This window comes from Aphelocoma coerulescens, chromosome 28, assembly GCF_041296385.1.
Source record: "Aphelocoma coerulescens isolate FSJ_1873_10779 chromosome 28, UR_Acoe_1.0, whole genome shotgun sequence".
Classification (NCBI taxonomy): Eukaryota; Metazoa; Chordata; class Aves; order Passeriformes; family Corvidae; genus Aphelocoma; species Aphelocoma coerulescens.
Window position 1 is genome coordinate 3,426,638 of NC_091041.1, and position 25,696 is coordinate 3,452,333.

The following is a 25,696-nucleotide window of genomic DNA, read 5'->3' on the forward strand; positions in this document are numbered from 1 at the left end:
TGCCAGAAGTGCAAGGATGTGGAGGAGCTGGAGGCTCAAGGGACAATCCTGCTGGGGAGCAGTGCTGGCCGAGTGACCCAGTTAATGCCAGTGCAGGACTGGGCCCAGGGTGGAGCTGGGTACCTGCAGGGCAGTGAACAGAGGGCAGGGAACACTCCCACATCCCAGCAGCCAGAGTATGGCTCCAGACAACGGGAAGCAGGAAGAGGAACAGAAAACTATCCAGGCAACAGTTTGGTTTAAAGAATTTATTTCAGACAAAAAATTCCCCACCAAAAAGTCGTACAAAAAGAGTAGAGACAAAGAGTGGTCATTACAAAAGTGTTCACAGATAGAAAAGACTCATCTGAGCAACCCCAGCAGAGAGCCCAAGGTGCGCTGGCTTTGGTTGTGCACAGCCAGGGATTCTCAGTGAGGGAATGCAAAGGTCCTCAGCCCCCAAACTCTGCTCAGGTCCCCCTGCAGCGAGCGGGGTCAGCCCCTGGCACACTCTTGAGGCTCCTCACAACGTCCAGCTCACCATTCCCACACTGGCTCCCACCCCAGTGAGCACAGGTTGCTGCTGTGTCCTCACCCCACCAGGGCCCCCGAGCCCTCCATGGGCACAGCATCAAGGACTCCCAGCCCTGAAGGATTCATCCCAACTCCACATCTCCCATCAGCACCTGTGGCTGCCACCAGCCTCGGACTGGGCTCCCCTCTCTCTTCCTTGGCCACCAGCCACAGCTCCAACCCTCTGTGCTGGTACCAGTTTGGGGGCTGGTTTGCTGGTTGTGCAGGGTCGCTGCTGACACTCAGGAACCAGCTTTCCTTTCTTGGTAAATGGCACCAAAACACAGACCATAAATTAATTCCCCAAGTCCTTGTCTCAGTCCTTGGAGGCCTTCAGAGTTTGGTTAAGTGGCTCAAACCATTCCCCCCGCAGGCACCCACAGGCTTGTGGCAAAGATTATCAGCAGTGGCTGAGGCCTCTGCTTCATCCAGCCAGAAAAGAACCTTTCACTGCCTTGGGGACCCTACAGTCCTGGTGAGCCATAGGCAAAGGGCTGCACCTGCATTGCCCCGGGGCCCAACCCTGAGCACCGTCTAAACATTCTCCAGTAATCCTGAGAAACGCCTTCCAGCTCCCGTTTTCCACACCAGGAGCTGACAAATTTTCGGAGCGCGGCACTGCAGGCAAGGGGAGAGCAATCTCGGCTTGTATTCCCTGTTCTAATCCCTAAATCCCAGGGCAGTTATGAACCCTCTGTGTCCTGCCCAGCCACACACAGAGCTGCTCCACACCACCAGCCCCTTGTGTTCTCCTACCCTGCCCGGGGCCACGGCACCGTGCTGGCTCTGGGCCCGTGGGTCAATCACGACAGGAGTGGCCGAGGGCGATGAGCCGAGTCAGGGTCTCACATCCCCGTTCCCAGACCAAAGTGCTGTGAGGGTGCAAGCTGCCATCCCAAGGGATGGTCACTCTGTCACACGCAGCCGATGTGCTTCTCTCAGCAGGTCATGCAGCGTGGGCGGATGCTGTCCGACGCGGGGTTTGGATCCACCTGCACAGCCAAGTTCAGAGTCAAAAACCTCCACAGTGGCACACCCCAACCATCTCCACCAGCCTCCCAGCCCAGAGGGATTAATCACCTCTGAATACAGAGGAGGTGGTCGGAAGCGGAATTCCTGGATGTAGGCGAAGAAGGGACCCTCCAGGATGTCCCCGAGCTCACTGCGGCACGGAGGAGCCAGGCTCTGCTCCGCCTCTGGGCTGGACACGACTGCTGAGTACTCAGGGGGGGCTGAAGAGAAAGCAGAACCATCAGGGAATAGGAAACACTCTCTATAAATGGGGGACACACACATAAAAGGGCTTCAAACCCATTATTTCCCAAACCCTCCCAGTTCCCTTAGGAAGGAACCCAGGAGATCCAGCACCACAACCAAAAAATTAAATTAAAACAAAGCAAAACTGGCCCAGTCAAGAACTTTGAACGTCCTGAGCAGGGGGTTTATCCTAAGGAGAAGGAGATGCTCACCCTCCAGCTGCTCCGGGATGGCGCTGAGCCAGTCCAGGTTGACGCTGTACTGGCTGCTGACACTGGAGGTGCGGCTCCCAAAGGGATGCAGCGGGATGGTCCCGATGACAAGAGGCAGTTCAAGGAGCAGCTTGGACGTCCCAGGAATATCCACACAAACCTGCAGAGACAGAGAACAGCAGGGAAGCTCAGCTGGTGGTGTTTTCCCAGTCTGAGCTGGGCAGGAGGAAATTCCTGCAGAGCTCGCTCACCTTCAGGGAGTATTCCACCTGGATGATGCGGCACTGGAGGATGGACGGCCCCACGGGCGGGATCTTCAGCGCCCGCCCGTGCCACACCTCCCGCTTCCCAGCCGGAATGGGGTCCCCAGTGATGCTGGTCACCACTGACTTCTTCTGCTTCTTGGTGCCACGGGCAATGAAGGTCTGGGTCTGGATTATGGCTGCCTTGGGCACCACGGCACGGCTCGTGCAATTGTCGATCTCAGCAAAGATGGGGATGACCTCACCTGCCAGAACAGACACACACGTTGGAGGAGGGGAGGCAGAGCCCAGTCCTGCCTCGAGGGATTGCTGCACAGGCCCACCGAGGGCTGGCCACGCTGTCTGACAGGGCAGGCACACAGGTTCATCCAGGAGGAGCGTCCCAAGGATGCTGCCCACATCATGTGCGCACACTAAAGCTCTCTGATTTCATGCCAGCTCACAGTCACCCAAACCCCCTCCTCTGGGCTCTACCCCAGGGCCCACCGAGGTTCAAGGGCCCCAGCACCTGGTCTCACCTGGGGTGTAGCCTTTTCGGTCAATCTTGGCAGTCACAGAGACCTGGCCACGGCTGCAGTACCAGGCACGAGCAAGTTTCTCCTTAGCACCTGCCTGGGGAGCCTGGAGAAAGGGAAATATTTAAGCTGTTTAGTAACTAAGGATGAAACTCAAAGCAATCGCCTCCCTGGCACCAAGAACCTGCCGGGGAGCATCAGCAACTTCTCAGGTATCTGATGCAAGAAGCTGTTGCAATGCATTAAAGTTTCCAAAAAAAAAAAAAGAGGCACAGCTGACCTCTGCCCAGCCCAGGTAATGCTGGAGGGCACAAGTTACATGATGGAAAATATTCCTTCTGGAAACCAGGCCTGCATTGTAATCCTGAAGGGGAGGCAGACACCTTCCCCATGGGCTTCCTGGGTAAGTTTTGGATGTCAGAGCCCCGGGGTGGAGCAGGGGGAGCTCACCAGCAGTGCAGGGGTGTTTATGTCGATGGGTTCAATCACAGTGAACTCCTTCTTTGCTTTCTTCACTGTCGACCAGGGTCTGTGCAGCTTGGCCTTCACCCAGTAGCGCACACTGCCGTGCTTCCCCTCGAAGGAGGTGGCCAGGGTCCTAGGCATGAGCAACAAACAATTTTAGAAGGGTTTTGCTTAAAAAAAAACCATTTTCATTTTGTCCTCTTTCCCCCAAAAACGCCAACTTACTCGGGGAGCTGGAAGGTGAAAGGGAACTCATGCCTTCCTGCCTGCAGGACGGTGGCTTCACCATTGTCTGTGGGCAAAACAGATTGAGGAGGATTAGCTCCCTCCTGCAGCCTCCCCACGAGAGTCACAGAGATGTATGTGCAGCACCCAGCAAGGAGCAGCACGAGGGCACAGCAATGTTTCTGCCAGGGCTGAGCTGCAGCAGCTGTGACACAGGAGCTGGGCACTGTCTGCATTCCATGTGTCTGCAGACACGAACTCGACCCAGGGGCACCTCCTTGGAGAGCCGGGCAGCTTCCCCAGGTGGGCTCTGCTCCATCCTGCAGCCACCCTGCTCCACAGCTTTGGTGCGAGAGCCCAAGATGCCCAGCTGGGGGGAGAGTGGCCAGCCAAGCCCCCGTGCCCCTCGAGACTTTGCACCCCAGGGCTGGCGGGGACCTCTGGGGATCATTTAGGCCAATCCCTTCCTCCTGCTCAAAACAAGCTCCTAAACCTCCAGTTTTCCAACACTGCTTCCCTACCACAAATAGCTCTGAGAAAAGGGGGAGTCTTGCGGGAAGCCGTCCCTAACCGAGCTGCCCCGCACAGCAGCAGAGTCCAGCTGGGCACCCCAAGATTTCGGGGTGCACCCAGAACGTGAGGTGTCTGCAGGGACCTACACAGCCCGTCCCCAGAGCGCTCAGACCCTAAGGCACCCCAGGCACCCCGATTTCAGCTTTGTTGGCGTGTCATGCACTCAGCAGCCAAGCTGTCCCTGGCACTCAGATTTCTGCAGTTTCGGGGTGCCACGCATCCAGCATCGGCGGTTGCCTCAGGCACCCAGATTTCAGCCGGTTGGGGTGTCTGGAGCACCCAACAGCCGGGGTGTCCAGGCTGCCCCACACCCCCGTTGTTTCAGCCCCCCGGTGCCCCCCACGCTCCCGCTGTCGGTGCCGCACCCAGGCGGTGCCCCTGGGGCCGGGGATGCCGTACCTGGGGGTGCCATCAGCGTGTCGCGGTGGCTCAGAAACTCCACCTGGTCGCTGTAGCTCTGCGTGTAGGCGGTGCTGGAGCCGGCGCTGCGGGACTCGGTCCAGTGGACGCGGGCAGCGCCCATCGCCCGCAGCCGCAGCGCCCCGAGCCGCGCCGCCGCCGCCAGCTCCAGCACCACGCGGCCCGACACCGCCTGCCCGGGGCTGAAAGCGGCCGGGCCGTCCCGCTCCGCGCCCTCCAGCACGATCGAGAAGCGTTTGAGGCGGTCGAAAATCATGGCGCGGCTCAGCCCCAACCGGCGCGATGCGGCTCAACCCGGCCCGGCGCGGCTCGACCCCGCTTTAAGCGCCCGGCGCGGCCGGGGGCGGCCCCGGCGGGGCGGGACGGGCCGGGACGGGGCGGCCCCGCCGGGCCCTGCAAAACAAGGCAGGGAGCATGTGCAGATCGGCCCCTCCGCACGGACCCCGGGGGGGCTGGAGCGTGGGGTGCCGCGTTCAGCCCCAGTGGGACTGCTCAGAGCCTTCCCGGTGCCGCACCGGGACATCGCCGCGGGAACGTGTGCTGGGCACGGGGCTGAGCGCTGCCGGTGCTCGGGTGGTGACCCCCTGTCTGCTGCCGGGTGGCTCAGTGCCCCCCAAGACTCCCTGCGCCTCTCGTCCTTGACCCCCAAGCCTTCTCTAGCTTCTGTCCTTGCCCCACAAATTTCCCTTCCAGCTCCATCCTCACCCCCCAGATTTCCCTTCCAGCTCCATCCTTGCTCCCCAAAACTCCCAGCTCCTATTCTTGACCCTCAAAAATTCCCTTCCAGCTCCCCTCCTTGCCCCTCAAAAATCCCCTTCCAGCTCCCATCCTTGCCCCTCAAACTCCCCCTCCAGCTCCTAACCTTGCCTCCCAAAATCCCCATCCTTGACCCCCAAGCCCTCCTCTAACTTCCATCCTTGACCCCCAAATTTCCCCTCCAGCTCCACCCTTGTCTCCCTTCCACCTCCCATCCTTGCCCTTCAAAGCCCCCTCTCCAGCTTTATCCTTGCCCCCCCAAATCCCATTCCTTGCCCCTCAAACTCCTCTTGCAGCTCCAATCCTGACACCCCACCCCATCTTTGTCCAGAATCCCCGTTCCCAGGGTCACGACCACTGGCTGTGGCCAGGGGGGATTCCTCACTTGGAGTTGCAGCCCCTCTCATTCCAGTGCCTGCAGACCAGAGCCGGGGGCCACGCCACACATTGACCCACATCCTTCCTTTCCCAAGAGCCGTTCCCAGGGCTCGGAACAGGCCACAACTGGATCTGGGCTCCTGACACAGCACGGCCCGGCCAACTGGCAACGCGGTGATGTCTGGGACATCACTTCACTTAGTTCTAAGAAATCAAGAACTGGCTGGAGTTCAGCTTGTGCAATGACAGGGTGAGCAATCCTCTTCCCTGTGCCTGTTAACCAGGCGAGCGCCAGTTTTCCACCAGCTCCTGCTGGGATTGGTGTCCAAAACCCAGTGATAAATTCCACCTGCAAGGCCAGGAATAGCACAGGGGCTCGCTCCGTTGGCAGCATCCGTGATTGCCGGTGCTCAGCCGGGGTGAAAGCGTGGAAACTGGGAACTGCTGATTCCCAGGGTGGACATCACCATTAGCAGCGCCCCAAGATGTTGTAAAAGGGAGGAGAAAGGAATCTATGCCCCCCAAAAGGGTTAATGCAGCCATAGAAACTTCCACTTTAGTGATGGTTGTCACGTTTGCGGAGCACCAGAGCCCTGCAGCCCCGGCACAGGCAGGGGATAAGACAGAACAGGCATTAAAAATGTTACTCAGCATTTGGCCGCTTAAGTTTTGGGGATTTTTGAGTTGCTCCCAGCCATGCCGGGCAGGACCTGCTGTGGTGAACTCGGTTGATGGCAGCCACTTAAAAAATGAGCTGGGCTGAAGCCTGGCACTGCTTTAGTTGTTTCCAAGGCTGGACTGGAATTGTCTGTCTCCCTCCCCAGGGGAAGGGGACTGTGGTTTGTTTTATGTGCACGACCATTTGCTGCAACGGGCAAACATGAATCATAGCAAACACTACAGAGGGAGAGGGAAAGGAGGAAGGAAGGCACGTCACAGCACGAGTTAACTGGTGACACCGGCTCTGGGAAGGCGCCTGGTGTCCCTGCAGTGACATTAGAGGTGGGGAGGCTCGTGAGAGGGGCTGGAGCCTTGGCCGGGCCCCTCTCTTTGCTTGGCATCCTTCTCCTCCTCCTCCCGCCCCTCGCACACACCCCTGGGCCGTGACTCAGCCCTCGCCCACGGGATGCGGCTCCCTTCGAACCTCCCTCCCGTGGCAGCGCACGCGATGCCCTCGGCTGTCCCTCGCTGCCTCCAAGTGTGGAGGGAGGGCAGCCCCTCTCCGACCCCTCTGGGACCCCAGCGCCCGGAGAGGGTCCCTCCTCTCTCCTGGGATCTCCAGGTGCAGGGGCTGTGGGAGCACAGCCAAGGGTTTTCCATTCAGGAATGGTCCTGGGTGCCCAAGGAAAGCCCCGGCCAGGCCGAGCACAGCACACAGGGCACGATCTCCAACTCTTCAGCCCCATCTAGAGTCTGGCCAGGCTGGAACTGCTCCAAGCAGGAGCTGACACCCTGTCCGGCTCATGGGGAGGCTGCTGCTTCCCTGACCCGCTGCTGGGACCTGGTGGCTTCTCCCCACCGACCCTGGAGTCACACGAGGGGCCCTGGAACGCCAGAGAGAAGCGAATGCAGTAGGTAAATAGGTAAAGTAGCAGCCCAGTATGGGGATGAGATGGGACAACACAGAGCCTGGCACAAGCTCGTGCTCCCAGACTGAGGAACCAGCTACATCCCTGCCAGATTTGGGACTGTTGTGTATGGACGTGGATTAAGGGGCTGACTGAGGGCCACCCCGCAATGGAAGGAGAGCCCTGATGCTATAACTCTCCTGGATGTCTCCATGAAAATAAAATGGCTTCTGGATGTTTGCCTCTCACCAGGGCAGGAACTTACACCTTTGGGAAGTGCTGCAGGATCCTTGGACAAAAAACAACACTGCACACCAATTGTTTATGTTTCCTAGGGCACCTTCCCGTCACCTCACGCAGAAGAGTCCAGGGCTCTCCTTGTGCTGCCTTTGCCCATGAACCCCCTGTCTTTTCCTCTCCTCCTGCTCCCTCTTCTCAGATGATTACACAACACACGTTTCAAGGCCCTGCCTGAACATCCTTCTTGCACACTTTTTTCTTGTCTTTCAGCGCAGCACCCCAGTGCCAGCACTCACCACCCTGCCAGGAAACTGCAGATAAACTCAGCTGAGGGGAGAGCAGAAGGGAGGGCGCTTATCTGTGCCCGGCTTCCCTCCTCTGCACTGCCTTGTTACCATGACAAAACCTGCATTTTTTAAACACCACGCAGACACAGCTGATCTCATGGAGAAGCAACAAGAAAGGAGCAGTCACAGGGACTGTCGGATGGTGGCACGTTTCTCACCAGCTGACATCAGGAAGGCCCTCACGCTGCTGTTGGGGACAGAACAGGGGACAGCGGGATCCAAAGGAAGTTATTTCTGCTGTTCGCTGCCTTAAAACGCCCTGGTGATCACACGTGTCCCACTCACAAGGCAGAAAAGGAATCTGTGTACGGACAGAGACAATAAAATCCCATCCCCCCTGTTCTGGCGAGGCTCTCTGCCCCCCAGGCAGCCCAGCTCAGCACTCCCTGCACAGTAAGCGAGGGCCAGGAACCATCAGCTCCGAGCTACAGGTGTGCAGGGTGCCAGAGAGGCCGAGCAGCTCGTGCAGTTCCTGCAGCCCTTGGCCAAGTGCCCTTCCCCAGATGCCTCCAGGGGCTCCTAACGCACACAATCCCAGCAGCAGAATCCAAACATGCTGGCAGCAGCTTGTGCCTTCCCTACAGACATTCCCTGTGGGGATAATGGGGGATAAAACTCACCCTGTCACCTCAGGGCCAACGGGACACGGACCAAGTACTGCACAACCAAGTGCTCAGGACCTGTGCTGCTTCACTCCAGGGCAAGGGCTTAATTGTAATTTGGACACTTTGTAGAGGCGCAGCTGCCAAGGGGACATCCTTAGGCACAGCACGGAAGAGCTGCTGCCAAAAGACAGGAACTCCAGAGCAGTGCAGGTGTTTGGAGCAGATGGCAGGGTACAGTTGTCCAGAAATAGAGAAAATGACCCCCCATTGCAGTCCAGAGACAGGAACACCTCCAGGAAGGCAACTCAGGTCCTCTTTCCATCCCTCCAGTTTATTCCTGCAACCTCTACGTTTGCCAGATTGGTCTGGCACCACACTCTGGGTTGCACCTGGCCATTGACACAATTAAATGCCCTCAGCATAAGTCCTACAGCCATCTCCAGGGCTGGATAGTAACAAGGCCATCAGAAACAGGGAAAGGGGGAGGAAAAGCAACAGGGGAATGGCTGTGACACTGTTATTGGAGGGGAGGATAAAAGACATGCATGTTCCTAAGAAAAACCAGAGTTAATGAGTGGATGGACAGTTGAGACATCCCATATCCCTCGGCTCTGGATCATTTCATCCCAAGCACACAAAGAATGGCTTGTGGCATGCAAGTGGCTTGTCCTCTTACAGCAGATCTAAGCAACGTGCCAGCTGGGCACACAGTCCCAGCATCAGGGACCTGAAAACAAACATTGACTGAAGCACTAAGAGCTCTTTCCACACTTGCTGACAGACACCCGTGTTTGCTCTTCCCTGTGCAAACACAACAAAAACCACAAATCTCTGGTGCTCTGCAGCCCCGGGTGTGCCAGCAGCCTCCTGGAAACCAGCAGCAGAGAGAGAAACCCTCGGCCAAGGTGAGAAGAGGGGCAAACAGCCCTGCGTGGGTCAGCAACACCCACCAGGTCAGAGGCTCCTCAGAGGGGATGCCTGCAGCCTGAGGGGGTCCCAACCCCACACCCTGGCACACAGACCCATCCAAGGGGGTCCCAACCCCACGCCCTGGCACACAGACCTATCCAAGGAGGTTCCAACCCCACGCCCTGGCACACAGACCTATCCAAGGGGGTCCCAACCCCACGCCCTGGCACACAGACCCATCCAAGGGGGTCCCAACCCCACGCCCTGGCACACAGACCTATCCAAGGGGGTCCTAACCCCTAACCCTGGCACACAGACCTATCCAAGGGGGTCCCAACCCCACGCCCTGGCACACAGACCCATCCAACGGGGTCCCAACCCCACACCCTGGCACACAGACCCATCCAACGGGGTCCCAACCCCACGCCCTGGCACACAGACGCGCCCCATGGTGCGGCCTTACCATGGATGAGCTGGCAGCGGCGGTACAGGAAGGTCTGGCAGGCCGTGTAGTCCCGGTAGACGACGTTGAGGCCCATGCTGCGGCTCTCCCGCCAGTGCACGGTGGCCAAGCCCCGGGCACACACCTCCAGCGCCCGCACCCGCAGTGCCCCGCGCAGCTCCAGCTGCACCCGCCCGTGCAGCAGCTCCCCGCTGCCGTGGGCCTGGCCATCCTCCAGCCTCACCACCAACCTCCGTACCCGCCCCAGGGGCTGCATGGCTGCTGCCCACACTGACCCCGCTGCTCCAGGAGGCTGGTGCCTGCCTGGAGCTTGCCAGGGAAAGGAGGAAGAGCAAAGGCTACACCAAAATCCCTGGATTTATCCTGGCTCCTAGCTGGCCCCACCCTGCAGGCCTTCCCAGGGGTTGGACTGAGCCCCTGTTTTGCAGCGATGCTTTAGCGTTGACCCCATGTGCGTGAGGCTGACGACATGCCCGGGACGGGGACGTGTTTTTAAACCGACCGAGAAAAAACGTGACTTCATCTTATCTCTGAGTCACAGACACTGGCGACGTGACACCGGGACGTGGCTCCGCTGGCAGGGAGGGGTGTCACACACCACCAACCGCGCTGGCAGATTTCACACAGAGGGGAAATCAAAGGAAGCCTGTTCGGCCTTCCCGGTTCAGGCATTCCTGGGGCACTGCTGGAAGGGGTGGGAGAAGAGTTCAGAAAGTAGAGATACTCACTCCAAAGCCAGTTTTGTTTTCCCTGTCTGAAGTTGCACCAAAATCCACATGAAAAAGAAAGTGAATAATCACAGTGAGTCCCGGCAACAGCTCTCCCAGCCAGCTGGTGCCTCCAAAGGTGATTCCACCACTTATCCCTGTGATGTGGCTGTTCTTGCAGCAGCACAGGTGGCAGTGCCACCTCAGGGTCACATCAAAGTAATGGGGCAGACCTGGAGCAGGTGCAAGTCCCTGATACTCCACCAAATGATGCAATTGAGGTGTTTGACTGGAGGTGTTTAACAACGTGCTGGCATGAGGGACTGATGTGAGTGGCTGTGTGCACTTGGAAGATGTGAGTGCACGGCTTCTTTGAAGCACGTGTGGAGCAGAGACCATCCCATTCCTGAGAAATACAGAGTCAAATCCATAAAGGAAAGCACGAGGCTCGTGGGCCCAGGCACTGCTCACACACAGACTGAAGCTGTTGTGAAACTCCACTAGCCCCGTGCTCAAAGGCTTCAGGGCTGGCTCCCAAGGAATCAAACCCATCTGCATGAAAAGGCTGAGAAGAGCTTCTGAAGTGGCAGCTGTGCCACCCTGCTCGCTCAAACCCCAAGGGAGGGGGCTGACCAGCCCCCACTGATCCCTCTGGAACACACCTAGATCCCAAACAGAGTTATTGCAAGCTCAGCAGTCAGGAAACCCACGTGAGTGACCAACTCAACAAAAACACAGGGCTCACCTCTAGGAAAACAGCCCACTCATCACAAGCTGGGCAGAGCTGCCTCGCTGTCCTACTGTTTGCTGACCTTTGGTTGCAGGCCTTGACACCAAAATCCAAACAGATAATAAGGGAATATTCCATCCCCCACACAGCCCTGATGCTGCCTCTCACTCTGATCTCCTGCCCTTCCTCTGTGCTTCCCCCTACCCCACCTGCTTTGTTCCACCCCAGTGCCTGCCCAGAGGCGCTCCGTGGGTCCTGCAATCCTGAGGGATGTGTCACCCACGCCTTTGGGCTAATCTCCTAGTGTTTATTCTTGCTGTCACAACACCTCCTTGTGTCCTCATTCAATCTGAGAAATAGATGTTCCCTGTGACAACACGCAGACGGGCCAAGAGCAGAGCACAAGGACGGCTCCGAGATCCCACGCCGTGTAGGCAGCTCAGAGTGCGTCAGCAGTTGCTGGAGAAGGGAGGACATCACCTTCCTCTGGGGACAGGACCCTTCCAGGGTCTCCATGGGGACACGGCCCACTTGGGAGTTTGCCTTTTGGATTTCAGCTGGGCTTCTGGGCTTGGACGTGAACTCGCCTCTCTGCTCAGTCCGGCAGAGGTTCTGTTCCCTCCTGGGCCGTCCCCAGTGTGAGCATTTCATCTGAGAAGACAAAACGCTTTCAGCTCACTGGGATGGGGCTTAGAAAAGGGCAGGTGGCACCACTGAACTGGCAGCCCCAACATCTGAGCCCTGTGTTGTTACCTGAAGGGTCACCCCACCCTGGGCAGCTGCAGCAGCTTCTGTCTCTGGCAGATGCTCAGCCCTCTCTGCTGGTGCTGCAGAGATGTTTACCATGGCTGGAACACCTCTAGCCATGACAATATTCCTCCTCTGACCCTCTGTGCGGGACTTCAATCACCTTCAACCTCCCTCCGACCTTCCTTTGCTTAGGGATTTGGTTGCCTGTCCTTCCTCTCCCTTCAAGATATTTCTCATCTATGACTCTGCTCCCACCTTAGGCTGGAGCAGACAGGGTTTGGTGCTCACTGGCCCATCTCAAGTGGCTCAAGGGCACACTCCCAGGGGAGTTAAGGGGAGGCTGGAGCTTTGCTGGGTATAAACCCACTTCCCCTGTGGTTAATCCAAGCCTATTACGGCTGGATCTGCTATAGCACATCTTTAGGGAGTCACTCTGCTGCCTGTGTGGCACCAGCATGGCTTGCGTGGTTGTGACAGAACTTTCATCTGCTGACAGATGGAAATCAAAATAAAAATTAAATTTGAGGCAGTAAATTAGGAGGCAATACCAGAAAAGCTCTGCAGTCACAGGTATCTGTGTATATTTCCCCTGAAGACAGGAAAAGGCCGGCTCTGCCGTCAGCACTTTGCTCAAAAGCTTCGCCCAAACAGAAAACAGCTCTCGGGGTGAGGAGGCAAATTAAGAAATTCACATGGCAGTTACGGGAATATCACTCCATGTGGTAGTTATGGAGCTGCTCCAGAAGTTTAGGGCCAAGCAAAAGACCAATTCAGCTGTGATCTATTCCACATTTAGGAAATCAAATAGCTTGAACACAGATCCATGGCATGAAGGGACCTCTCTTAACTGCTGGAGAAACAGGAGGCAGCGTCAGAGGAGGATTTTCTTAATGCCTTCCATGACCAGCTCTGACCACATCCCTTCCTGAGGTTGCACAAGCACAGCTTTTGATCAAAATCCTCTCCTTCCTCCCAAAAATAAATGAAAAACAACTTCTAAAAACAAACGTAGCGATGGAGAAAGATCAAGACACTGGTTCATGTCCCAGAAATCATTCATTTTATTCCTTTTACGTAATGGAATGCCAAAGGGATTGACAGCAGATTGCAGTGAGGTGACTCACGAGACTGTGGAACACGGATGTGGTGCATCAGGTGGGATAACTGCAGCATCTGAGGATACAGCAAGTGTAGAACAATCAGAATCACTGAATGTCCCCAGTGGGAAGGCACCCACACGGATCTCCAGTCCAGCTCCCAGACTGAGGCTGCACAGCAAAAACTTAGCTGGGAGAGGCTCTGCTTAGTGCTATGAACCTGTTTTATGAAATCAGATTGATTTACAAAGGATGATTTACTCAAAAGCTTGATTTACTCAAAAGGTTCTTCCCCCCGAGGCTGCTGGGCACTGCCCAGGCTCCCCAGGGAATGGTCCCGGCCCCGAGGCTGCCAGAGCTGCAGGAGCGTTTGGACAGCGCTCTCAGGGATGCCCAGGGTGGGGTTGTTGGGGTGTCTGTGCAGGGCCAGGGGCTGCACTGATGACCCCTGAGGGTCCCTTCCAGCTCAGGATATTCTGGGATTCTGTGATACTCGGCTATAAAAAGAGAAAGCAAAATATCCAAGTAGTTCTAACAGCTTTAATTAACAGCAGTGTGAGTGCAACTCTGTCCCAAGCCACTGGACCTACTGGAGCCCGGGAGGAAGCGGGTGGGATCCAGGTGCTGGATACGGGAAGGTGCAGGAGGATGGAGAGAGCCCGATTTCCATCTGTCTCCACACAGAATGTTCCTCTTCCATCACTCAGCCGGGGGCTGGGAGGTCTCTAAAGGTGGGACAGGGAAGATCTCCCTGTCTCCCAGGTGACAACGGGGACGTGGTGACCTGTGTGCAAGTGGACAGAGGACAGTCGGGGCACAACAGGGACCGCCGTCCACAAGGGCCTCTTAAAGTTGGGTTTCTGAAATTTCTTTGAATCAACCCCGGCCGGGCCCAGCACCACCCCAGTGGCGGGGCCGGCCTAGAACCCCTCAGAACGGGGAAACCGGGGGTGAGAGAAGGGCTGACGGGGGACTCGGTGGAGGGATGCGGAGGCCGTGAGGGGCACGGACAGCGGGACCCATCCCCGGGCGGGCACCATCCCCTGCAGGGCCCGGCCGGGCCGCGGGGCAGCCAGGCCGCGTTGCCATGGCGACGGGTCCGCCTCCTTCCCGGCGTGCCCCGCGCCCGCACCTGACGCCACACCCGGAAGTGTTGCCATGGCGGCGGGCGCGCTCCGCGGGCTCGTGGGCGCTCTGGAGACGCACCGGGGCCGCGATCGGGCGGTGAGTGAGGGGTCTGAGCCCTCCGGTACCGGGCGGTGAGTGGGGGTCTGAACCCACCCGCACTGGGTGGTGAGTGACAGGAGGGAGGGTCTGAGCCCTCCGGTCCCGGGCAGTGAACGACGAGGCCCGACTCTGTTGTGGCGACCCACCCTAAAGGGGAAGGAAGCACCTGAGAGATTCGTGAGTGTTCGTTGGTGGTAAGGAAGGACAAAGGCAGAGGGTCCACAAACAATCAGAGTTTTATCGGTAAAGTATTCGCCCTTGGGATGGAAATGGGTATGGGAGTGTCCTTGAGCACAGGGCAATGGAGTTTGGGTAAAGGGAAAAGAAGGTGAAGAGGGAGAGGTGAAGAGGGAGAGGTGAATTAGGGAAAGGAAAAGAGGAAGGAAGGAAGGAAGGAAGGAAGGAAGGAAGGAAGGAAGGAAGGAAGGAAGGAAGGAAGGAAGGAAGGAAGGAAGAAAGGAAGAAAGGAAGAAAGGAAGAAAGGAAGAAAGAAAGGAAGGAAGGAAGGAAGGAAGGAAGGAAGGAAGGAAGGAAGGAAGGAAGGAAGGAAGGAAGGAGGGAGGGAGGGAGAAAGAAAGAAAGAAGAAAAGAGGGAGAAAAAGAGAGGAGAAAGAGAGAAAAAGAGGTAATCAGCCCTGGTTCCAGCATCGCCTTCCCCCGCTCTGCACCCGGTGGTTCCGGCGCTGGCCGGGCCGGGCGCTGACCGGGCCGTGCCCCGCAGGTCCGGGCGCTGTCCTACGGCTGCCAGCTGGCGGGGGGAGCGCTGCCCGGGCCCGCGGGGCTGCCCGGGGGGCTCCTGGCCGCCTCTGCCCAGCTCAGCTCCTGCCGCACCGCCCTGCGCCTCTTCGACGACCTGGCCATGCTCCGGCACAGCTGCAGCTACGGGCTGGGCCCCGAGGTGAGCGGGGGGCCGGGGGTCCCCGCCAGCCCCCCCCGGCCCCGCCGCGGGCGTGCCCCATGTGCGGCTCCCCGCAGGGCGAGGACGCGCTGGTGCGGGGGCTCTCGGTGCTCTGCAACGTGGCCAACCAGCTCTACTACCCCTGCGAGCACCTGGCGTGGGCGGCGGATGTCGGCATCGTCCGCGCCGGCTCCCAGAAGTGGTGGACGCGGAGCACGGCGCTGTGGGGCTGTGCCCTGCTCCTGGGCATCCTGCGGTACGGCCGGGATGGGCACGGGAGGGGCGGGCATGACCCCAGTGCCCTGGCACCGGGATACTACAAAGCTGTAGGAGGTGCTCTTCCTCATTGAGGCAGTTAGTGCATGAGGAAAAAAACCCTCCTGTTTGGTGCTGTAGGAGAAATAATTCTGTTCTTTTGCAGGTCCCTGAGAATCTTGTTCCAGTTAAGAAGAAAACTGAGCCAGCACAAGTGGTAGGATTTCCCTCCGTGGCTGTGCAGCTAGTCATGCAATCCCAGAATGGTTTGGGTTGGAGGGACCTTAAAGCCCATCCAGTGCCACCCCTGCCATGGGCAGGGACACCTTCCACTGTCCCAGGCTGCTCCAAGCCCCAATGTCCAGCCTGGCCTTGGGCACTGCCAGGGATCCAGGGGCAGCCACAGCTGCTCTGGGCACCCTGTGCCAGGGCCTGCCCACCCTCCCAGGGAACAATTCCTTCCCAAGATCCCATCCAGCCCTGCCCTCTGGCACTGGGAAGCCATTCCCTGTGTCCTGTCCCTCCAGCCCTTGTCCAAAGCCCCTCTCCTGTAATCCACCCACATCTGTCAGTTGTCACTTGTAGCCATCACATTATTAGGACATTCTGGGCTGTCACTAATATCACCTTTTCTTCCAGCAGCACTTCTTCACCTCAGAGCCAGCAGAAGCTAAGAGCCCAGGTGAAGGCTGAAGTTCTGAGCATCCTCATGGACACAGCAGATCTCTCCAACGCAATCCACTGGCTGCCTCCAGGATTCCTCTGGGCAGGAAGGTTCCCTCCATGGTTAGTAGGGCTCCTGGGGACCATCTCCTCCCTGATTGGAATCTACCAGGCATCAAGAGGAGCAAATTCTGAAGGTGCTTAAACCATAACTGAGCTTCAGGAGCCCAGTTATCATGTGGTAGAAGTGCCTTTAGTGAGGCAGGGTGTATTTTAACTTTCTTGGGTCGATGATTGTCATTCCAGATATCCCATAATCGGGACTGGAATCAAGATGCCTGTTGCAGAGGGGATTGTTTGTAGTTGACAATTTTTATCACTCTTCATCAGAGAAATAATTCAGGTGAATCCTCTGAAAATCGAGAATCTCCTACCATGGGTAAAACTGAGGGGAAAAGAGCTGCTTCCATGTGTCCCAAAAGAGAAATGCAACCTCCCAGTGTTTTCTGTCACTTAAAAGAGCACAATGGCCACAGTTCTGTCTCACAGAACGGGTAAGGGATGAACCCTGCGAGTTCACACTCCGGGCTTGGTGCTTGGTGCTGCATCTGAGCCAGGGATGGGACCCCTATCCTGGGAGTTCCCCAGGTATTTTGGGGTTTGGGCTCAGAGCTGATGCCCAGAGCTCAGACAGGAGCGAGCAGTGGTGTTGTTTGTGACAGTTATGTTTCCTTAGAGGCGAGAGGGGCAGGAAATTGCAACTGGAAGCAGCGTGAACCTTCCTAGCCTGCCTTGCTCATTTAAGGAGAAATGTTGGAAGTCGAGACTTCCCACAGAGCTGAGGCTCCAGCTGTGCCTTTGTGGAATGCCACCGGGTGGAGCTCTTCCACCAGGCTTTGGCAGCTGCCAACGGACCTTTTTTTATTATTAAAAAAAAAAAAAAAGGGCAGGAAATTTATTAACCACCTTTCAAAGGAGCAATCAAACCAATGCCGAGATGGGGTTTGCAGTTACAGTTCTGGGCGTTGCCAATAATAAACGACACAAATGCTTCAAAGGTGCCCTTGAGTGATCATTCCTTCTGATAACAGGGAGAAGTTCTTTATCTTTGGTTCTGGAAAGCTCCAAAGCGTTAGTGCTGTGTGAGCTGCAGCTCCACATGTGTCACCAGCCTTTCTCCTGCTGAAATAATTCCCAGCCCCTGCCTGACTGCCCATGGAAATGCATCCTTTGAAAACAGTTCTGCTTAGTCTGCGTGTCCCTGCCCCCCAGCACGGCACATGCTGCATTTCCAGGAGGTTTGACCTTGGTTTTTGTTGTTTTTGGCCTGGACACGGGGAGTTGTGTGTCCTGGCTGTGTTCAAAGAGCAGAATGAGGTCTGGGTACTCCTTGTCCTTTGCTCTGTCCTTGGTGTTTATCTGGACCTTCACCCTGCAGAGTGTCCCTGAGGATGCCTTCCTGGCTGTGCTGGGAATTTGCTGCCAGATTGACAGGCTTTGGTACAACTCAGGGCTTACCTGGAGGAGACTCTTGTTTTTTCTCTAAGTTTCTCAGTCCTGTCCTTGAACAGGGGGAGCACCCAGGTCCTTCTGCTTAGGGACAACTGTGTCCTGTCACCCACTGTGGGTTTAGTCACCCACCTGCTGCAGTTTAGTGGTTTTTAATAATAAAACAGATTTATTTTGTATTCGTAACCCCAGTAAATCATTCCTTCAGTTCTCACTGTACTGCTCAGCACAGGACAAGGTGTAGCTCTACCAATTTTAAAAAAACAAAACAAAAAGCCCTACACAACCTCTGATGCCAAGTGAATAAACCTCTTACCCATGCATTAATTTTAATGTAAAGAAAGGACGCTGTAAACTGCTGTAAGTGCATTTGCTTCAGTTCCTCAACATATGACCTTAAACTGCAGCTGGTAAAGCTGGAATGTGCAGAGATAAATCAAAATTGGGTTATTCAGAATTTCTGGAATCTGTATTTTTTCTTGAGGTGGTTTTGATCCCTGCTGACACACCGTGTTTAACCACCTGTGGCGGCTGCTGCTGCCTCTCCAGGGCAGCACTCACTCGATTTTAGCACAAGACCTTGTGCAGGCAGACCCAATCCTCCCAAAACTTGGTGTTTTTCTTGTCTTTTCTGATGTGGCCATCAGCCCAACTCATCTCTTGCTCCTGAGAGAGGGTGATAGTTCCTTTCCTTGGCAAGGAAAGCACCCTGCTCCGGTGTTGGTGGTGCAGATGATGGGCTGGGCTCCAAATTTCTGAGGTGGGCTCCATGCAGGAAAACATTTGCTGAGCAGGGCTGGTTTGTTCGGTCGCGACCTGCCTGTGTCAGCAGGCCGGGATCCAAAGGCCGCGGGCAGGCGCTGCTGATCCCAGCCCGGCTGCCCCGTTTATGGCCCTTTATGGCGGGGTGACTCCGTCGGCAAAGCTCCGCCGCGCTCGGGAGCCTCAGATCCGCCGTCCCGGCCCCATAGCGGGGCTGGCCGCGGTCCGGGCCGTGCTGCGATGTCCGGACCGGGGGGGACCGGGGGACACCGGGGGACACCGGGGGGACCGGGGGACACCCGCACACGTGGGGAGGGGGCACGGCCACGCCGCCCCCGGGCAGGGCGGGGTCAATGGGCGGCGCATGCGCGCGGCTGGCCCCGCCTCCCATTCACAAAGAGCGAGCGCCGGGCGCCGCGGCCGCTGATTGGCTGCGGGGAGGGAGGGGGCGGGGCCGGCACGGGGCGGCCACGCGGCGGCGGCGGGGCGGCGGCAGAGCCGGAGCGGAGCGGGGCCGTGCGGGACCGGGTGCGGGACCGGGTGCGGAACCGGGTGCGGGACCGGGTGCGACACCGAGTACGGGACCGGGTACGGGACCGGGTACGGGATAACGGGGGCAGGTGCGGGACCGCGGGGGCACGTGTGGGACAACTGTGCCAGGTGCGGGACCGTGGGGGGCAGGTGCGGGACCAGGTGTGGGACCGCGGGACCGGGTGCAGAATAGCTGAGCGAGGCGCGGGGCAGCGGAGCCGGGTGGGACACCGCGGGTCTGGATGCGGGACCTCTGAGCCAGGTGGGAAACCGCGGAGCCGGATGCGGGACCTCTGAGCTGGGTGCGGGACAGCGGAGCCGAGTAGGGGACCACGGGCAGGGTGCGGGACCGAGGAGCCGGGTGGGGGACGGCGTGCGCGACCCCTGAACTGGGTGCGGGACCGCGGGGCGGGCTGGGAGCGGGCATCACCGGGAGCGCACATCGCCCCCTCCCCGGTACTACGTGAGGCCCGGCGGAGCCGTGCGCTGCACCGGAGCTTGGTCCGGGAGCTCCCGGTGCTCCGTTCTGGTCAGTGCCCCAGAACGCGGGACGCCCTCACCGCGCTCCCGTTACCGGCTCCTCTCCGCGGCCGCCGTCCCGGCGCTGCAGCCCGGCCGTGCCGGGCCCGGGACCGCGCTGCCCGTGCTGACTCGCCGGTTTTGCTTCGCAGAGCGGCCTCAGCACTATGTCCGTCAGCAGCCACGAGAACCGGAAATCCCGCTCGAGCTCCGGCTCCATGAACATCCACCTCTTCCACAAACCGGGCCACGCCGACAGCCTCCTCACCCAGCTGAACCTGCTCCGCCAGCAGAACCTCTTCACCGACGTGGTGCTGCGGGCGGGCAACCAGAGCTTCCCCTGCCACCGAGCCGTCCTGGCCGCCTGCAGCCGCTACTTCAACGCCATGTTCAGCGGGGGCCTGAAGGAGAGCAGAGATGCCGAGGTCAACTTCCACGACTCCCTGCACCCCGAGGTGCTGGAGCTGCTGCTGGACTATGCCTACTCAGCCCGGGTGCTGATCAACGAGGAGAACGCAGAGTCCCTGCTGGAGGCCGGGGACATGCTGCAGTTCCAGGATATCCGGGATGCTTCGGCTGACTTTCTGGAGAAGAATCTCTACCCTGGGAATTGCCTGAACATGCTGCTGCTGTCCGATGCCCACTGCTGCGAGCGGCTGCTGGAGCTGTCCTGGAGGATGGCCTTGGCCAACTTCACCTCGCTCTGCAAGACTGAAGATTTCCTCCGACTGCCCAAAGACAAGCTGCTGGAGCTGGTGGAGAGCGAGGAGCTGGAGGTGGAGGATGAGACGCTGGTCTATGAAGCTGTTATAGGCTGGATCCGCTATGACTTGCCCCGACGCCACGAAGTCCTACCTGAGCTGCTGCGCTCTGTCCGCCTGGCCCTGCTGCCCGAGTCCTACCTGCGGAAGCAGGTGGCCTGTGAGAAGCTAGTGACCAGCCACAAGCTGGGGGAGGAGATCGTGGCCGACGCCGTCCGATGCAAAATGAAGATCCTGCAGAACGACGGCCTGGTGACGGGGTGCTGTGCCCGGCCCCGCAAGGTCAGTCAGGCCCTGCTGCTGCTCGGGGGCCAGACCTTCATGTGCGACAAGATTTACATGCTGGACCACAAAACCAGCGAGATCATCCCTCGTGCTGACATCCCCAGCCCCCGCAAGGAGTGCAGTGCCTGCGCCATCGGCTGCAAGGTCTACATCACCGGCGGCAAGGGCTCCGAGAACGGCGCTTCCAGGGACGTCTGGGTGTACGACACCCTCCACGACGAGTGGGCCAAAGCTGCTCCCATGCTGGTGGCACGGTTTGGCCACGGCTCCGCCGAGCTGGACCACTGCCTGTACGTGGTGGGCGGTCACACGGCCATGAGCGGAGCCTTCCCGGCCTCTCCCTCCGTGTCCCTCAAGCAAGTGGAGCACTATGACCCTCAGCTGGACAAGTGGTCCCTGGTGGCTCCTCTCCGGGAAGGCGTGAGCAACGCTGCTGTGGTGGGAGCCAAGATGAAGCTGTTTGTTTTCGGGGGCACCAGCGCCAACCAGAACAAGCTGCCCAAGGTGCAGTGCTTCGACCCCTGCCAGAACCGCTGGACGGTGCCCGCCAGCTGCCCCCAGCCCTGGCGCTACACGGCTGCCGCCGTGGTGGGCAGCCACGTCATCGTCATTGGTGGGGACACGGAGTTCTCCGCCAGTTCCGCTTACCGCTTCCACAGTGACACCTTCCAGTGGTCCAAGTTTGGGGATGTCACCGCCAAGCGCATCAGCTGCCGCGCTGTTACCTCGGGGAACAGGCTCTACGTGGTGGGGGGCTACTGTGGGGCTCAGCGCTGCAAGACCCTGGACTGCTACGACCCCTCGTCCGACACCTGGAGCAGTGTCACCACGGTGCCTTATTCCCTCATCCCCACCGCCTTTGTCAGCACCTGGAAGTACCTGTCAGCCTGAGTGTGGTGGTGGATCTGGAAGGTAAATAGTTGTGGGTCGACCCAGAGCTCCTTTGCATCAGGTTAAACCTCGAGGGGCAGATGCACGTGGCTCTGGACTGGAGTTGTCCTAGAGAACATCAGCTCCAGAACTTCCAGGCTGGTAGTTTGGGATCTAAAGCCCTTCAGGAGAGAGAAGGTCTCTGTAGGTGCTGAAACGCTGCAGGGAGAAGATTAGTATAAATAACAAGACTCTTAACCTGGCATCTTGGCCCGTGCAAAGATTTTGGGGAATGCTGTGTGTGAGGATTGGGTGTCGTCCCTGGGTCAGGAGGCTGGAGGAGTCGATGTTTTTGCAGGCAGGCTGTCTGCAGGAGCTGGGACAGACCCTGTGGTGCCACTGGCTCTGGTTGCTGCTTTTAGCACAGCCTCCTCCTCCTGGTGCCACGCTTAATCTGCCAGTGGCACCCAAATGTCTTGTGGGACGCCAGGGCTGTGAGCTGGTGCCAGAACAAGATTATAGCTGGGATTTAGTCCCAGAATGGTGGGTAATTGCATTTATAAGACAAGCCTTGTCTATGTATAAACACAGGGTTTCTCTGCTTCTAATTATTCCCTGGTGTCCCTTTCATGCCATTGCTTTGCTGCTACACAGAGATTGACTTTCAACATTTGCAACTGGAATTAAACCTTTCTAAAAGCTTTTGGCAGAAACGACGCCAGTGAATCACAGACCCTGCAGGGTTTTTCTTTTCTCCTTGCAAGAGTTGTACTGTCTAAATAAAATTATATACTGTAATAAAATAGCCAGGGATACCTTTAGAAAATTCCTGTCTGTAGAGGGAAATCAGCAGGCATTGCTGATTTCTCTGGGATTTGAGGCCTGAGGAGTGGGGTTGGGGTTGCTGTGCACTGGTCTCACAATACTCTGCTCTGCACCACAGGCTTCACACCTGATTTTGCCAGTGCCTCCCTTGACTGAGGATCCAGATGGAACACGCAGGCAGCAGGAGAACCTCCTCCTCCCCCCTGGCAAATCCGTGAGCTGGGTGCCAGCGTGGATCCCATCAGCACCAACAGGGCTCAAGGCAGCACGGTTTTGGCTTTGAATCGCTTCTGCAAATCCATCCCCTTGGTCAGGCCAGGGAGGGGACAGGCACAGAGGGACCTCCTTGGGCTGACAGCTTGTGCTGTCCCTTGAGACAGCAGAAGGTTTCCAGGTTTCCTCCTAACTTGTGTGATCTCAGAGCAGGAACCAGAGGGATTATTTTGGTTTCAGTGATACTTACTAGAAAGGAGGAAGGACACTCCTGACCGGCTGCAGGCTCTGGACTGCACTGCTGGGACTCGCAGCACCCAAGCAGTTGCCTGGACTGTCAGAACATGTGACAGTACTTTGCCCACGGGCTGGTTCTGTACATTTATTTCTTTTTTTATACAGCAGTTTTGTGTGTTTATTACTCAGCCTGGAGCTGCTTCAATAAATCTGAGTAAAATCCACCGTGTCCATTGCCTGCTCTGTGTGCTTAAGGTACAGGTTTTCCCAGCCCACTCTTGAGACCATATTTAGCAGAATAGTGAGGAGCATTCCCTGCTTGAGTCCAAATCGAGGGCTCAGATCTTCCTGTATCTTTGTAACTTGGGACTGAGGAAAGCTCAGATCTCACACTGCCTTCTAGCTTTGAAGGAGACACAAATCTCTTCAAAACTTTAAAGATTAAGGTATTCTCTACCCTTACCTGGTCACTCTCCATGGAGTTGGGTTTCCTCACTATGCAAAAAAATGGGATAAAGTGCTGGCCCTTCTCTCCCGAAGGGCTGTGTGCTCCATGCCCTGCTCCAGGTGAGGAGAGGCAGTGCCTGGGAAAGAAAAGCTCTGTTAAGGAGCAGAGGTGAGACAGGAACCAGCATGGTCAGAGGAAACAGGCACCAAAGGTACAACCAACTGTCTCACCACAGAAGCATGGTTTGGGTGTGATCCATTACTTCAGAATTAAATAAATCAATGTCACAACTCTTCCGAGCTGCTTGCACAGGCAAGAGCTGGCAGGATGGGAAGGAAGGGAGCTGCCCTGCTTCTGGGGGCTGGAGCAGATGCACCAGCGTCCTTTCCACCCCCTTTTCTGATGCTTTTGCCATTTTCAGCCCCCAGGCTGGGCCTTTTTTCATACACCCTTTTTGTGCCTCCTCTCCATCGCTGGCTGAGCCCAACAGGAGCTCATCAGGCTGCAGGGAGAGGAGCCCACAGGCAGCAGCAGGGAGACAGACTCGTTTTGATGGGAAAAGGCTGTTAAGATGATGGGATCCAACCATCCAGCAGCTCCCAGACTGGCTGTGCCTCGCAAGCAGGGGAAAGTCACTGCACAGGACTCTGCTGGCACCAGCAGCTGCCTGGAAGTGTCTCCAGCCCTGTTATCCAGCCAGGAGCTGCTTCACCTTTGTTACATCTCCAGGTACTCCTGAGGGCTGGACAGAGTCCGACTGTGCTCAGCGAGTCAGAGGAGCGGAGGTTTCATTCAGGGCCGTTTGAGCAGCAGCAGCTGTTTTGTTTATGCTGCCAAGCAATAAACGCTGGCTCCCCGCCACATCCGCCTCCCACTCCAGGGATGGAGCAGCTTCCAGCAGCACGGATCCGTCTGCCGGGGTGTTATCTGAGCCAGGCTCGGTGTGTTCTCAGCTGGGGAGCGAGCCCCAGCTCTGCTGCTGCTGCAGCCTTTGCAGGGGCTGGGCACTGTTCCCTCCTTTCAAGCCAGCCCCCTCTCCGGGAGAGCCGGCACTCCAAGCGCACCTGGGCTGGGCTGCTCCGCGGTGGCTCCCTGCTGCCGGCAACAAAGCCAGCAACAAAGCCAGCCCGGGCTGCATGGCATCGGTTCATCCTCCTTCACCTGGCAGAGAGCCCCGTGCTGCCCCTCCAGCTCCACCTCCTCCTGGCAGGAGCCAGCTCCCAGCTCCCGGAGTACCCTGGGGAGAAGAGAGCGCTTCCCTGGTGCGTGCCTGACTCGTCCCAGCAGACCTGTTTTCCCAGTTTGACATTTCCATGCCTGGATCCACTCGCTGCTTCAGCGCCAGGGCCAGAAGGTTCAGGCCAACTGAGCTGTAGGTGAATTTGGTTTAGAGGTGAATTTGGTTGCTGGGGTAGAAATCCTCGTGAATTAATAGAATTAATTTGGAATCTCAGCGTAGCTCAAACCTAGGCCTCTCCTAGCCCAGACCCCCACTTCGTGTCTGCACCTCCTGCTGCAGGAATCAGACCCCAGCTCACAATCACATCTGGAAGAGGCAACACACGTGGCTCAAAGACATCACTAGGCTCAAAGGCAAGACAATCCAAGTGAGACATCGCTGTCCCATGGGATGTTGCTCTTCTCCCACAAAGCCTGCAAGCCACCACATCCAGAGAAGTTTGGGATCAGACTGATCAACCTCCCTCCTGGCCACAAGACAGTCAGGGTTGATTTTAAGAGAATTATTGCTTGGGTTCGTCGGTGCCTCCTGCTCAGCAACTCCTGCTGCCGGAGCACCAAGAGAACACATGGCCTTTCTTCCTTCCAAGCACAGCAGTGGCTGAGAAATTCCCCTTTCTGGTTAAGATGGAACATGGATCATTCAAATGATCTGCAGCACACCCACCACACATCTAGCAAGGAACTGTTACAATGGTAATTCATGGCAGCCTAGGAAAAACAAAGTTTTAACTACACCCAGTGTGATTTTGTTCATGACTTCCAATGTTCCAGAAGGGAAAAGGGACATTGCACACCTGAAATTCCCTGGCAGATCTGCATTTCACGTGCAGTCATCTGGGATGGCTTCAGGTCTAGCAAGACACTGTGCTCCACACAGTGAAATGATATCAGCTGCTGCTCTGACACGGGGGAGGCACGTCCACATTTGCTGTCAGCGAGGAGTTTTCATGGTCCTGTGCACAGGGAATCATGGAATTGCTTGGGTTGGAAGGGACATTAAAGCCCACCCAGTGCCACCCCTGCCATGGCAGGGACACCTTCCACTGTCCCAGGCTGCTCCAAGCTCCAGTGTCCAGCCTGGCCTTGGACACTGCCAGGGATCCAGGGGCAGCCCCAGCTGCTCTGGGCACCCTGTGCCAGGGCCTGCCCACCCTCCCAGGGAACAATTCCTGCCCAAGATCCCATCCAGCCCTGCCCTCTGGCACTGGGAAGCCATTCCCTGTGTCCTGTCCCTCCAGGCCCTTGTGCAAAGTCAAGGAGCCCCATAACAAAGTGATCCTGCCCTGTCTGAGTGTCGGTGTCAGTCCCAGAACTGGGGACCCTGTGTCACATGCGCCAGCCCTGCCAGCTCCTGGAGGGTTTGGCTTTTATCCTCTGCCAGATCCCACGGGCACAGCAGGAGCAAACAATGTAGAACAG

At 57.5% G+C, this 25,696-nt stretch overlaps 3 protein-coding genes across 8 annotated transcripts; 2 read left to right on the forward strand and 1 right to left on the reverse strand.

Moving 5' to 3' along the window:
- Positions 1 to 239: 239 nt before the first annotated feature.
- On the reverse strand, positions 240 to 10,182 carry ARRDC2 (arrestin domain containing 2). Of its 2 annotated transcripts, none has more exons than XM_068996866.1 (8): positions 9,749 to 10,182; positions 3,490 to 3,556; positions 3,250 to 3,397; positions 2,803 to 2,905; positions 2,273 to 2,529; positions 2,022 to 2,181; positions 1,633 to 1,784; positions 240 to 1,544 (listed from the first exon to the last, which is right to left on the reverse strand). In XM_068996866.1, the coding sequence occupies exons 1-8, from the start codon at positions 10,002 to 10,004 to the stop codon at positions 1,491 to 1,493; spliced, it is 1,197 nt and encodes a 398-aa protein (XP_068852967.1). In that variant the 5' UTR covers positions 10,005 to 10,182; the 3' UTR covers positions 240 to 1,490. The 2 variants fall into 2 exon arrangements, with proteins under 2 accessions (XP_068852967.1, XP_068852966.1); XM_068996865.1 differs by lacking the exon at positions 9,749 to 10,182 and adding an exon at positions 4,462 to 4,802.
- Positions 10,183 to 14,177: 3,995 nt separating this feature from the next.
- Positions 14,178 to 17,132, forward strand: PEX11G (peroxisomal biogenesis factor 11 gamma). 2 transcript variants are annotated; one of them, XM_068997302.1, is made up of 5 exons: positions 14,178 to 14,256; positions 14,981 to 15,157; positions 15,235 to 15,413; positions 15,579 to 15,629; positions 16,052 to 17,132. In XM_068997302.1, exons 1-5 carry the CDS (start codon positions 14,191 to 14,193, stop codon positions 16,278 to 16,280), a joined length of 702 nt encoding a protein of 233 aa, XP_068853403.1. In that variant the 5' UTR covers positions 14,178 to 14,190; the 3' UTR covers positions 16,281 to 17,132. The 2 variants fall into 2 exon arrangements, with proteins under 2 accessions (XP_068853403.1, XP_068853404.1); XM_068997303.1 differs by having other exon boundaries at positions 16,055 to 17,132.
- Positions 17,133 to 18,854: 1,722 nt separating this feature from the next.
- LOC138099787 (ectoderm-neural cortex protein 1-like) lies at positions 18,855 to 22,804 on the forward strand. 4 transcript variants are annotated; one of them, XM_068997295.1, is made up of 4 exons: positions 18,855 to 18,881; positions 18,918 to 18,946; positions 19,549 to 21,354; positions 22,256 to 22,804. In XM_068997295.1, the coding sequence occupies exon 3, from the start codon at positions 19,564 to 19,566 to the stop codon at positions 21,331 to 21,333; it is 1,770 nt and encodes a 589-aa protein (XP_068853396.1). In that variant the 5' UTR covers positions 18,855 to 18,881; positions 18,918 to 18,946; positions 19,549 to 19,563; the 3' UTR covers positions 21,334 to 21,354; positions 22,256 to 22,804. The 4 variants fall into 4 exon arrangements, with proteins under 4 accessions (XP_068853396.1, XP_068853398.1, XP_068853395.1 ...); XM_068997297.1 differs by lacking the exon at positions 18,918 to 18,946 and having other exon boundaries at positions 18,865 to 18,886; XM_068997294.1 differs by lacking the exon at positions 18,855 to 18,881 and having other exon boundaries at positions 18,893 to 18,934.
- The last annotated feature ends 2,892 nt before the right edge of the window (positions 22,805 to 25,696 follow it).

Coding starts and splice junctions, on each gene's coding strand:
- ARRDC2 (XM_068996865.1), bottom strand. CDS start 4,738: ATGATTTTCGACCGCCTCAAACGCTTCTCGATCGTGCTGGAGGGCGCG. Junction 3,398..3,489: donor TTCACCTTCCAGCTCCCCGA/GTAAGTTGGCGT, acceptor GCTCATGCCTAG/GACCCTGGCCACCTCCTTCG. Junction 1,545..1,632: donor CACCTCCTCTGTATTCAGAG/GTGATTAATCCC, acceptor TTGGCTGTGCAG/GTGGATCCAAACCCCGCGTC.
- PEX11G (XM_068997302.1), top strand. CDS start 14,191: ATGGCGGCGGGCGCGCTCCGCGGGCTCGTGGGCGCTCTGGAGACGCAC. Junction 15,158..15,234: donor GCTACGGGCTGGGCCCCGAG/GTGAGCGGGGGG, acceptor GGCTCCCCGCAG/GGCGAGGACGCGCTGGTGCG. Junction 15,414..15,578: donor CTGCTCCTGGGCATCCTGCG/GTACGGCCGGGA, acceptor GTTCTTTTGCAG/GTCCCTGAGAATCTTGTTCC.
- LOC138099787 (XM_068997295.1), top strand. CDS start 19,564: ATGTCCGTCAGCAGCCACGAGAACCGGAAATCCCGCTCGAGCTCCGGC.